This window comes from Pipistrellus hanaki, assembly GCF_964339955.1.
Source record: "Pipistrellus hanaki genome assembly, chromosome: 9".
Taxonomy (NCBI): domain Eukaryota; kingdom Metazoa; phylum Chordata; class Mammalia; order Chiroptera; family Vespertilionidae; genus Pipistrellus; species Pipistrellus hanaki.
Window position 1 is genome coordinate 12,560,134 of NC_140511.1, and position 13,924 is coordinate 12,574,057.

At 37.2% G+C, this 13,924-nt stretch overlaps 1 protein-coding gene across 3 annotated transcripts in view; it reads left to right on the top strand.

The window, feature by feature from the left end:
- The window catches only part of SIK2 (salt inducible kinase 2), a 113,809-nt gene that overhangs the window by 58,359 nt on the left and 41,526 nt on the right, over positions 1-13,924 (top strand). For all 3 annotated transcript variants that reach the window (XM_084893875.1, XM_084893876.1, XM_084893877.1), the window contains exon 4: positions 13,156-13,317. In XM_084893875.1, the coding sequence (XP_084750001.1) occupies positions 13,156-13,317 (162 nt within the window). The remainder of the gene's footprint in view (positions 1-13,155; positions 13,318-13,924) is intronic.

The following is a 13,924-nucleotide window of genomic DNA, read 5'->3' on the forward strand; positions in this document are numbered from 1 at the left end:
GGCCCAATATTTTAAATTATAGACTCCCTCCTTAGCCTTCTATATTCTGACTGAGTTGGACTTCTACTTCCTTGATCTCACCATAGGTCTTTCCTTTTTCCTTGTTATTTATGCTTTAGCCTCTGTTGGTGTCCTTTTGGTTTCATGAGTGTGCTGCATCGTTCTTTGAATGCTTTTCTCCCCTGTTGAAGTAGTACTTTTCATAGTCTATCATTTTTATTTTTCTATTTATTATCATTTCTGCCACCCAAAGAGAAGTCCCATGAGGGCAAAATGGCAAATATAATGGCTAACACAAAGAAGTCACTAAGTATTTGTTAAATGAATAAATAAGTTAATGATTCTTATGCTTTAAACTCAAAATAAAGTTCAACTTTATTTTTAAATTTGATCCCATGAGGAAGAAAGCATTGTGCTCTGAGATTGATCTGAAGATAATCAATAAACTACTGTCCTCATGATTCTTTTGCTATTGATTTTATTCTGCTTCATATCTGGGGTGGGGTGTTTTTACTGAGATCTGTACACATATATGAAATACTGGGCCAAAATCATATTCTCCACACATGTTTGTTTTTATAACCCTTCTTGCTTGATTGTACCTTTTGTTGTAACTACCTACTAGTTTCTTATTAGACACTGCAAATAGCATATTTTCATGCAATGAGATAAAGAAATTACTGTGTATGGACAAAGCCAATAGTATAGATGTAGAAATGAAATGCTCTTAAAAGATTCTTTGCCACCAAAACCAGTTTGGCTCAGTGGATAGAGCATTGATCTGCGGACTGAAGGGTCCCAAGTTGGATTCCGGTCAAGGGCATGTACATTGGTTGCAGGCACATCCCCAGTAGGAGGTGTGCAGGAGGCAGCTGGTCGATGTTTCTCTCTCATTGATGTTTCTAGCTCTTTATCCCTCTCCCTTCCTCTCTGTAAAAAATCAATAATATATATATATTTTTTAAAAAGATTCTTTGCCATCAAATTAGAATTTATATGTGGATATGTGGAGAGATCTAAGGTAGGAACCTCCCACAAAGAACAAAATTTGGGATTTATTCCTGATAAATCAATTACCCAGGACCTGAATAATTTGTCCAAGGGCACACAGCAGTGAGAAGTAGAAAGAGCATCCCAAATCAGGCTTGTTTGCCTCTAGGACCTTTTTCTACTATACTTTGAAATCTCCCTAGGTAAAAGTAATCAGAGATTTATTTTAGTTTTGTGTTTTATTAAAGATATGAAACTTTCTCTGATTGATTTATTTCACTTAGCATAATAATCTCCCGGTCCAGCCATGCTATTGCAAAAGGAGGTGGGCAAAGGGGAGGGGAGAATAGGGACATCTGTAATAGTGCCAACAATAAAAATAAAGTTGAAGAAAAGATATGAAACTTTTTGAAGTTACTATAATCAGATATTACAAACTATTGGCTTCTATATGAGGTTATAAATACTTTTAGAAACGTTTGAGTATGTTTGCTTTTAATTGTTGCTAAAAACTTTAACATATAGTTACAAAAGTCAATTGTACAATAAATAATCTTTAACATTTTAAACTATGTACCTCAAAACACATTTACTTCCCAGAAGATTGTAGTCCCACATAGCTGGAAGAACTGATTCAGAGTCTAACAGATGTGAACAATCTAATGTAGGAAAATTGCTGAAAGCACAATTAAATTGTCAGAGTGTACCACAACAACAATTTCCTTTAATTTTTGTCAGGCACACAATATGAAATGATTACACACTTACAAAAACAAACAGAAAGCAAAATGTTTTAAAATCTATAGTTTCATATTTATAAATGTGTCTCAAGGTTAAGGTTAATGAAATTTCATAAAAGTAATATTATAATCTAAGATTTAAAATTAGAATAATTCATGTTATCCTAATTTAATAGAAATCACATACTTAATCCATTTTTAGTGTTCACAATGTAGAGTGATACATATATTAATGTACTAAAACTGTTTTTAGGGTTTTATTTATTAATGAATCTTCCTTTTTTAGTTTGATTTTATCCAGTAATGATTGGTTAGGATCAGCACAATCTAAGTTGGCAAAGGCCAGAGTGCTGAGTTACAATAAAATAAGAGTTGTTTTTTATAGCAATGTTATGTGTGTGTGTGTGTGTGTGTGTGTGTGTGTGAATGTATATGTATATATACACACATATGTATATTTCAGAGAGAAAGGAGGAGGGAGACATTCATTGATTCGCTGCCTCCTAGATGCCCATCCCACAACCCGGGCATGTGCCCTGGCCAGGAATTGAACCATGATCTCCTAGTTCATAGGTCGATGCTCAACCACTGAGCCATGCCAACCAGGCTCCAGCAACATTTTATATTGATTAGAGGAGAGAAATGTTAGAGAAAGAGGAGTAGAAATTTGAACCTAGGGGTGAAAATAATGGATCTTCACAATATTTTGAAGAGGACAAATGAGCCCATTTTAATTACTTTACTGGAGCTTCATGGTTGATAGTGATTATATTCCTAAAAACACTATTTTCCTTCAAATTCATTATTTTCAGAAGTGTGAAGTTTATGCAAATTGGTGAGTTAGGAACCTTTGACCAGGATTTAATTATCTAGTATGTGTGTGTTGGAGGGGAGTTAGCCTTTTTAAAAGTCTAATTAAGCATAAAATATTAAATTGGCATCAGCCTTTTTACTCCCAAAATACAAATTGATAAAATTACAACTTTAATCACTCTAACGTAATATTAATTTAATAAGTTATTAATATTTTGGACTATTAGTTAGCTCCAGCTTTAAGGGATGCTAATTTCAACTGAGGAACAGTAAGCTTAAAGGAAGTCATTCAAAGATTCTGATATCCCTGAAACTTAAGGAAATGCAACTGGCTGGATTTCTTTGATAAGATGCTAGGAAAGTTGCCCTTTATCCTTAGAGGAAGAGAAGGGATGTCTACATGGTGGTGATGGTAGTGATGATGGTGGTGATGATTGTGGGAGGATAGCAGCTAGCATTTACTGAGCATTTCTTATGTGTCAGGCATTGTGCTATGAAATCTAGATTTATCTATAAATACAGGTTGAGAACATCTATTATACTATATAAATTGTATCTATGTAATTTAAAATCTATATATTGGGGCTTCAGCTATACTTAATTTTGGGGTTGGTAGAAAGTGACTTTTGAATTTTTGAGATTGAGTGACCAAGATAATAGTTATAGTGACTTAGAAGGTGGTAATGAAGTTTATACAAAGAAAGATGAGTTCAGTCTTGATAACACTGTAGTAGCAGAAAGAAAAATCTGTGTAGAGTACAATTGAGTAATTATTGAAAGGTCAAATGCACTTTGCAAATCTGGAATTTATTTTTATAAAAATTCTAATCAATGAATGAAATCTCCCAAAGCAGAGTTTCTTAACCTTGATTAAACCTAAAATTTTATAGGCCCCTCGAAATTGCATATCAAATGTGAATGTTTGTATGTAAATACATTTACATTACATTGTCAATAGAATCTGTGAGCAGGAGGCCTCAGGCCAGTGTTAAGGCATGTTGTGGCTGTAAGTGACTAAAGAGGTACCCATGAGACTGGCACTCAATAAGAAGAGCGTGAAAGAGAACTAACATCATCCAGTTAAAAATAAAATAGATCGGAGGTTATCCACAAGAAGGTGACAATTTCGATTAATTCTATGAGAAAAGGAGTTTAGAAAAAAAAAAAGGGGGGGGGGGCAAAGGCCCAGAACTAGACCATGGTAGTTTTATGTGGTTAGATGAGGAAGAAGAGTCAATTAGTGAAAGAGATGGAGGAAAACTAGATAAACACAAAAAATCAACTGGGAGGGATATTTATTTTGAGAACCAATTAAGGGCAAGATTTAATGAAAGGTCATAAAAGGTGAGTACTAAGAAAAGGTAAATTGGTTCTAGACTAGGGAATTTACTGGTGAAATTCAAAGCAATGTCCATGAAATGTGAAACATAGAAACCATATTCTAAGCATCTAGTGGATAGGTGGTAGTTAGGGAAGGAAGGTACTTGAGTAAGCTCCTGACAGTATAATAACAGTAATTATCTAGGTGAAATAATAGCGGCTAACATTTTTGAGCACTTATATGTGTCAGACCCTGGGAAAAGGTGTTTCATTTTTATTTTTTATATTTTTTAGTCTTTTTTTAATTATTAAATTATTATCTGTATACATATACCATTACCCCCCCTCCCATATATGCCCTCCCTCCCCAGAGGTTTGTGTCCATTGGTTGTATTTATATGCATGTATACAAGTCCTTCTGTTGATCTCTTATCTCCCCCAGATCTCCCTCCCCTCCCCGCTGTAATTTGACAGTCTGCTTGTTGCTTTACTGTCTCTATATCTATCTTTTGGTTCATCAGTTTATAATGTTCTTTATTATCCATAAATGAGTGAAGTCATGTGGTGTTTCTCTTTCATTGACTGGCTTATTTCACTTTTATTTTTTAATTTCTTTCCTCATCTAACCACATATTAAAAATACAATGGTAGTTTTTCCCTTTTTTTTTTTTTCAAGGTATGCAAGAATTTTTATCTTGTTCTTTTTTTGTTAAACAGTGAGAGCAAAATAACTTACTGGAATATAAAGATAGAGCTGAATGAGCATGCCACTAATGGAGAAAGGGGGTGTTTTCACAGAACCAGTATTTTTCCCCATCCCATCTCCATTTGATGTAGATCAAAACATTGGCCATTTAGTTAAAAAAAAAAAAAAAATGCAAATGCTTGTGCACATACACATGGTAGTTTTTGCCATTTAATTTTCACATAACTTCGTGAGGTAGATTCTACTATTATCCCATTTTTAGACCACCAAATGAAGGGATAAGAGATTAGGCTTAAGTAATTTGCTCGGGATCACATGTTTAGCAAGTGTGAAGACAGTATTTGAACCCGGGCAGCCTGACTCCTGAGCCTTTATTCTTAGCACCACACTACTAACTTTTAGTATCTGCAGTGTGTACTGCTATGAACTGGGGAGGAAAAAGGACAAATATTTTTGTGTAAGAACCAGGGAGAATACAATTATACACACATATTTTCACATACAAAATGAAACACAGTTGAAACCGGTTTGGCTCAGTGGTAGAGCGTTGGCCTTTGTACTGAGAGGTCCCGGGTTCGATTCCGGTCGGGGGCATGTACATTGGTTGCGGACACATCCCTGGTAGGGGGTGTGCAGGAGGCAGCTGGTCGATGTTTCTCTCTCATCGACGTTTCTGGCTCTCTATCTCTCTCCCTTCCTCTCTGTAAAAAATCAATAAAATATATATTTTTAAAAATGAAACACAGAAGGAGTAAACCAAAAATAAAACATAAAAAAACAGTTACTTTTAGGCAAGCGATAGGAACAGACTTTTTGGACTATATGGTGTTACATAGTTTTAACTTTGCTGTTGTATTAAACAGAAGGTGTTTTACATATTCAAGAGATGAAGTTAAACAGGGACAAAAGAATCCCTAATATTTAAAAACAAACATGGTGGCAACACATGACACAATAGCTTTTCAAGTGATTTTAAAGCATTGTATTAGGCCTGTGCATTCTTAGGACAATATAATCTCAAGGTTAAAAGAATTGCAAAGAAATGTTAACTTTTAAAGTTCACCCAGTAATTTTATTTTTACTAGTAATAGTAGTATAACTATTTTGAAAATATGAGTATTGTAGGATAAAACAAGTAATGTATATTAATGTTAAGAACCAGGATCTCACCCGGCTGGTATGGCTCAGTGGTTGAGCATCAACCTATGAACCAGGAGGTCACAGTTCGATACCTGGTCAAGGCATGTGCCCAAATTGCAGGCTCAATCCCCAGTGTGGGTGAGGCATGCAAGAGGCAGTCAATCGATGATTATCTCTTATTGATGTTTCTGTCTCTCTCTCTCCTTCTCCCTTCCTTTTGTGAAATCAATCAGAATATCTATAAAAAAGAAAGAAAAAAAGAACCAGAATCTTCTATGAAGAGAAAAAAATATAAATATGAAAACCAAAGAGAAGTAATTCCTATAACATTAAATTTGAAATGGAATGGATTAAATTCTTTTTCTCTTTAAAAGTACTTATTTCCTAACTCTGTCCCTGAAGTCTTAGAAGCAGTGCCAACCAATTAACTAAAAAGCACCCAGATACCATTCCCAGTGCTTTCTAGAGAAATGACTGATTCCAGGTTTGGGGCAAGAAGTATTCAAGATAGCATCAGACATTTTTATTATGTAAGAAAGCAGTAAAGGTATTGAATATTTCTGTGGTCATATTAAAAGACAAAAACATTGTAAAGGGGTTCCTACTAGATAGAGGTGGAAAAATTTGAGCATCCAAAAGAATAGTGACTATACTTGATTGAAACTGAATATATAGGAGTAAGAATCCATGCACTCATTATGATGATAGCTAAGAGAATCATACAAGAGAGAAAGGGAAAAGAAAGCTAAGTGTAAGAGGGACACACACACACACACACACACACACACACACACACACAAATCCTAATAGATATTGTTGGAGGTAGTCATTGTACCAACCCCTAACTCTGAAAATTGGCTCTTAAGGAGGAAAAATTGAACATTTGAACAGTTTTCCTTCCTACCTGTTTTAGTTGTATTCCAAGATAACTAAATAGCCCCAATTGACAAGAGAACATTCTTTTTTTCTACAGAAGAATTTTATCTAATAAATGTGGCAGGAATTTTTAAAAAATGAACCAGTTTTGCAAGTGAAGTAATTGAGATATGACCACCAATGAATACTGAGATCGGTGCTGTGGTTCTCAAAGTGTGGCTCCCATTCCAGCATCTTACGCATCATCTGGGTACTTCTAAAAAATATATAAGTTCTCCAAAACCGGTTTGGCTCAGTGGATAGAGCATCAGCTGAAGGGTGCCAGGTTCGATTCAGTCAAGGGCATGTACCTTTGTTGCGGACACATCCCCAGTAGGGGGTGTGCAGGAGGCAGCTGATCGAAGTTTCTAACTCTCTATCCCTCTCCCTTCCTCTCTGTAAAAAAGTCAATAAAATATATTAATAAAAAGTATATAAGTTGCTGAAACTGGTTTGGCTCAGCGGTAGAGTGTCGGTCTGCGGACTAAAAGGTCCCGGGTTCGATTCCGGTCAAGGGCATGTATGTTGGTTGCGGGCACATCCCCGGTAGCTGTTCAATGTTTCTCTCTCATCGACGTTTCTAGCTCTGTATCTCTCTCCCTTCCTCTCTGTAAAAAATCAATAAAATATATATTTTTTTAAAAAGTATATAAGTTCTTGGGCCCTTTCCAACACCTACAATATATTAGACACTCTGGTGTCTAAGAGTTTTAACAAGCCTTCTAAGAGTTCTGATATATACTTAAGCTTTAGAACCATATTTGGAGAAAGAGTGATAGGAATTTTTAATTGAAAGATTAGTCTGTCATTCCCATAATTCATTGGTTGATCTTAGTGCTCCTAAAAGTAGAACCATATCTTATATTCCTCCTAGTAGATCTACCTGTGACATATTTTTTCCACCCTCCAAAAAAATGTAAACATGAATCTATTCTATTCTTTATACTTGAATTCCAATTTGTAGGAAACTAGAGACCTAACTCATGAAATCACGTGAGTCCCAGGCCCACAGGAAATCTCATGAGACCTGGGACCCCAGACCCTACTGCGCCACAGGACCCAGAATCAAGTCCCCACCCTCCCGCTGTGCTTCACCGCACATGCAGCCTCCTGGTGACCTGTCTTTGGTCATTACAATGTTAGGCCACTGGGTTTTTATAATGTAGATACAGAAGCTAGAAGAATAATTCTAACAAAATTATGAGGAAGCCAAGGACAAATCCAGAATGTAGGACATCCAATCCAGTTTCTTTAAGTCAGTGCCATTGGGAAATGAGGGGAGGGGAGAGGAACTGTTTCAGAATGAAAGAACTCCAAACACAAAACAAGTAATTGCAAAATGTACATCTTGTTTGGACCCTGATTCAAATAGCCAACTGGGGAAATCTGAATTCAGACTGTGTATTAGATAATATTAAGGAATTGTTGGTTTTATTAGGAGTGATAATGGTATTGTATTTATATAAGAAAGGGGTATGGGGGTTCTTTAGGTATTCAAAAGTAGGGTGAAATAAAATTATGTCAAGATTTGCTTTAGGTTACTACAGAAAAAAAAGGAATTTAAAGGGAAAAAGGATAAATGAAGCAAGTATGGCAAATTTTTTAGAACTCTTGAATCTCAGGGAGTCATTATACTAATTTTTCTACTTTCATGTATATTAGAGACTTTCATAGTAAAAAGAGTAAATTTAAAATTATTTGCAAAAATAATATATTTATTAGTACATATTTCTTTCTGTTCTAGCCTTTATCACAGCATATTGTATTTGTCTGTATATTTGTCTAGCCCAGTATTTCTCAAACTATCAGTTTTGAAAGACCAATTTTTTAGTTGTCCAATGTATCACAGACCATGACTTTTGTAATATGCAATAAAAACCAATTAACAGAAAAACAAAATGGGGGGAGGACATACAAAATAAAACTTTAAAATTTTTATTATTGAAGTCAACAAACAAGTGGGGGAATAAGGACACATATGTAACACCTTAATCAATAAAGAAATTTAAAAATTAAATAAAGTTAACAGATTACATTTCACTTAACCATCAGTACAAATGCAAACATAGGGGGAAAATTTTTTTTTAATATATAATTTTATTTATTTCAGAGAGGAAGGGAGGAGAGAGAGACAGAAACACCAATGATGAGAGAAAATCATCAATTGGCTGCCTCCAGCACGCCCCCTAATGGGGATCGAGCCTGCAACCCAGGCATGTGCCCTTGATGGGAATCGAACCTGGGACCCTTCAGTCCGCAGGCGGATGCGATATCCACTGAGCCAAACCAGTTAGGTCAGGAATAAAACAATTTTTTGAAAACCGAATCCATTCATCAAAAATGCACACATAGGCCATGAGTGTAGACGAGCTGTGACACATTTGTGTGTGTCTCTTTGCATGTTAACTTGAGGTCCTGGTTTATTAACTGGAGCTTGGATTGATAACTGCCCTTTGCTGAGGATAGTGTGTACCTAAATGGTTTTACTGGCAGCCACAGGTTTTTGCCTCAGTTATTTCTATTGATTTCTCAACAGAGGTATAGTTTTGAAGGCTACCTACACTGCAGAATCATAAAGAATGGGGAAGATAATAGATATGCTTGCTGTAATACTCGATGAGATTTTTGCTTTAAGGGGTGAAATACCACTTCTTTAAATAGTTGGTTTCTTAATCTCTGGAATGAAGCTGTTGTCATTTTTCTCACACTGTTTGTTATGCATTTGTTGAGATGTGTTGACTGTGACTCTACATGATAATTTTAGGCTCAGATGTACCGTGCCTTTGTTTTTCCAATAATACCCTTCTTGCCAAGTGTTAAAGCTTTTTTCCCCCTTGGCTGTGGTGGTGCCAGTTTTTTACTGACTGCTTCAAAAAGTATCAATTGCTGTAGATTCTGTTGTGCTTCCCAGGACTCATTTTGTAGGCAACAGTTTGGTTTTGTTTTTTCCATATGCATTAATCCATACTTGTTCACATTGGATCTGGTAGGTTTCTCTATGTTGCCAAAATTTCAAAAATATTTTCCAACAATGAACATTGACTCAACATTTTCAACAGTAGAAATTTTGTCTTTCATTTGTCTAGGAAATAACTGCCTCACTGTAATAGGATTTGGTGTGGAATCATAGGGAATCCTATCTAATAAAGAAGGAATATGCTAATTGACCATCACTCTGTCACAAAGATGGCTGCACCCACAGCTGAGGCCAACTTCCCATAAGGAGCCTTAACAAGCAATCAGCAGGGACCTGAGTTTATGCCCTCCCCCGCCCCCGTGGGGCTTGACAGGGGACCTCAGGCTGTACCCCCCACCTGGCAGGGCTTGACAGGGGACCTCAAGGTGTGCTTCCCGTCCTGGTGCTGGGCTAGGGGACCTCAGGCTGCTCCCTCCACCCCAGTGCCAGGCCAGGGGACCTCAAGCTGCGTTCCCCACCAGGTGGGGCTTGACAGGGGACCTCAAGGTGCACCACCATTGCTGGGTCAGGGGAGCTCAGGCCACACACCCCGCCCAGCAGGGCTTGACGGGGGACCTGAGGCTGCGGCCCCCCTCCCAGTGCTGGGCTAGGGGACCTAAGGCTGTACCTTCCTGCCCCCCGCCTGGCAAGGCTTGACAGGGGATCTCAGGCCATACCCCCCATCCTGGTGCTGGGCCAGGGGACCTGAAGCTACACCCCCTGCCCAGCAGGGCTTGACAAGGTTGGGACTGGCTGGGTCTGGATCTAGCTCAATGGGGGGCGGGAGTGGCCGGGTCTGGGTCTCACACGACTTTGAGGTGCATGTGGGTGGGTGGGGACTTGACTCTGCGTCCCATGGTGTGCCCCAGACTCTGACAGGAGGAAGGTTTTCATATACATTTTACTAATTTTCTTTCCTCTCTGACACTTCTATTATAGAGAAAGGGCAAATAGCAATATTAAAATATTTCCTCTATTTAATCCCCTTTTAATGTGCATGAATGTCATGCACTGGGTCACAAGTATATTACTAACCAGTCAAAAGAGATTCGAATCTCCTCACAGAAAACCTTGTATTTCCTCATTAAGTTTGGCCCACAGGTCCAACCCTTCATTATGGTTTTCCCAATTCATCCAGTATATTAATAGAAGGAGGCTCAGATATACTCAGGAATAGAAAGCAAGGGGTCTACTTGCCAGTTTACTTAGACCATATAGTTTGGACATTTTGACTAAAAATCCAGGATATTTGTTCTTAAATGACCCTTTTTGCCTTGCAGAATGATGGATGGCTACTATGTGAGCTCTGTAAAGGCAAAGGGAAGATGTGATGAGCTGATGGTTTCAGTTTGTGATAATAGCCGATATAGAAGAATATACAAAATGTCCAACTAAATTTATGAGAGACTCTGTTCCCTGAAAAAAAATATACTTTGCAAGATACATTAGCCCTCTGTGCAATGTTATAATCTCTATTAAAGCAGTTTACCTGAAAATTAATTCTGTTTATATAAATTTAATAAAACTTGTAGAGTTAAACACTAATATAACTTGTAGAATATAACACTAACTCCATGTTTTGTAATACTGTTGATGGAAAATTTCATGATAGCATCCAGGATAATACCTTAAGTAATTAAGTATTTAAGTACTATACCTACAGTGTTTTGTGCACAGTGCTAAGCATTGTGGGAAGTACAAAGAAGAATGATATTGTCCCTACCCTCAGGAAGCTTTAATGAAGGTGTTTTTTTATTTTCTGAAACACTGTATTAGAAGTGGGGCTGTGTGCATATCCAGGCTTGAACATACGTTGGGGTAGTTATGATATAGTATATGCAGATAAAGTGTGAGGCAGTGTGTTATAATTGATGAGTTCAAGGAAGAGAGATTTGAAGTGATTTATTTCTATTTGAAGTGGCGAGGGACTGTTTAATATCAAAGTGGCATTTGCATAGGGTTTGAAAGGATGGTTATGATTTTAACAGAAATTTCGTAAAGAAGCAGCTTGATATAGTAAAAAAAAATTTTTTTTTTCTAAGTTTGTAGTTCCATATCATCCATCCACCTATTAAATATATGAAGTCAGCCAGGTTACTTAATTCCTCTGATCTTCAGCTTCCTCAAATATAATAGAAATTAGAGTAATAGTTATCATAGAGGGGTGTTAGGAAGATTGAGATACTGTGATGTGAACATGCTTTATAAACTGTAAAGGGCTGTACAAATGTTAGTAAATTTTATAGTAAATATGAGGACACGAGCCAAAGGCATGGAATTTGCAAACAATAAACCACATAGTCTAGAGCAGAAAATGTGTGAAGTGCTGTGACTATTGATTCGCTTGTACAGTTTCTTACTTGGGGAAGTAATTAAAAAGAAAAGCCTGTCATGATTTATGTTGCCCTCTTTTCCTCAAAAGATTGTTTCAAGGCCTTTAAGATCTTCAGGTAAAACTTGTATGAGTTGCATATTTATTTTAGTTTTATTAAATTTATATAAACAGAATTAATTTTCAGGTAAACTGCTTTAATAGAGATTATAACATTGCACAGAGGGCTAATGTATCTTGCAAAGTATATTTTTTTTCAGGGAACAGAGTCTCTCATAAGAGTGCTTGGTTCCAAGAACAAGTCTGTGTGACTTGTTCTTGGATAGATCCGAATTGCTCCATTTAACAACAGGGTGTGAATTATTGAAGCTACTTCCAAGGACCACTGTATCTCATGTATAATAACTACATAAAATTATTTTTTAAAAGAATGATAAACTTGCTTAGCCAGTGTGGCTCAGTGATTGAGCTTTAACCCAGGAACTAATTCAATTCCAGGTCAGGGCACATACCCAAGTTGTGGGCTCAATCCCCAGTAGAAAGCATGCAGGAGGCAGCTGATTGATGATGTTTATCATCAATGTTTCTATCTATCCTTCTCCTTTCTCTCTCTAAAAATCAATGAAAAATAAAATTTTAAACAAAGAAAAATAACCTTGATTGATTGGATGTCGAAGAATTGATTCATGTTCTTTGTTTTATATAAATGTTATTTTTTAAATGTGATTAGAAATATTCAGTACTCAGTAAAACTTTTAAGAACATAGGGAGTGCTTGGGCATAAAGTGAATATTATGCCACTTACTATTGTCTCATCTTGGACTCTTAATTTTTCTGTATTCTAGTGAAATATGATTGGAATTGCTTTTCTTTTCTTTTTAATATATTTTATTGATTTTTCACAGAGAGGAAGAGAGAGGGATAGTCAGAAACATCGATGAGAGAGAGACATCCATCAACTGCCTCCTACATACCCCCCACTGGGGGTGTACCCGCAACCAAGGTACATGCCCTTGACCGGAATCAAACCTGGGACCCTTGAGTCTACAGGCCCACGCTCTATTCACTGAGCCAAACCGGTCTCCGCTGGAATTGCTTTTCTTAAGGCAAGAAACTTGGAAAACAGCATGGTATTTGAACATGAACCTTTAGTCATTATAAAAGCTTTTCGATGGGGGGAAAAAATTCCAAATCCCAATGTTTAGGTCATTTGAAATATTTTAAATTCTCTCTTCTTTTACAGACTATCTTGCTAATCACGGCCGGTTAAATGAGTCTGAGGCCAGGCGCAAATTCTGGCAAATCCTGTCTGCTGTTGATTATTGTCATGGTCGGAAGATTGTGCACCGTGACCTCAAGGCTGAAAATCTCCTGCTGGATAACAACATGAATATCAAAATAGCAGGTAACTGGGGCGCAGCTGGCTCTAATGTGATCAACTGTGAGTCCTTGTGCTGGGTGTTTGCAGAAAGAGAACTGCTGGCAGAGATTTGGAGCATTTCTACTGATGACATCAGGCTTTCTCAAAAAACAAGTGGTTTTATTCATTTCCTTAGAAATGTATGCAAGGAAAAGAAAGGGAAATGGATTTGTTATTAATGTGCACAGTGGCAGGGCTATAGCTGGTGTTTCATTTGTATCCTTGGTCTGATTTGTGTCCAGGTCCATTTGCGGGCCCTGCCAAAAAAGAGGGATGCTAGGTCTACAGCAGCAGTGCGAGTTGCTGCGGCGAGTGTCTACATGAGGTTACAGTCAGGGAAAATGAAAAGAGAGGGGTGTAGGTTGATACAGGAGGAGCAGGTAGGCCAAGACCAAGATGTGAAGGTTCTTGAGTGCCATGAAAAAAATTTTAGAGTGTATTATGTAGATCACAGGAAGTTAACCTATTGAACATTTAGGGTGGGGACAGGGGTGAAATGGGATTGGGATGACAGATTTGCATGTTAGAATGATGTCTCTCTCTGGCAGCAGAATAAAGACAGGTGGGACATGTGAATAAGACAGGAAGATAA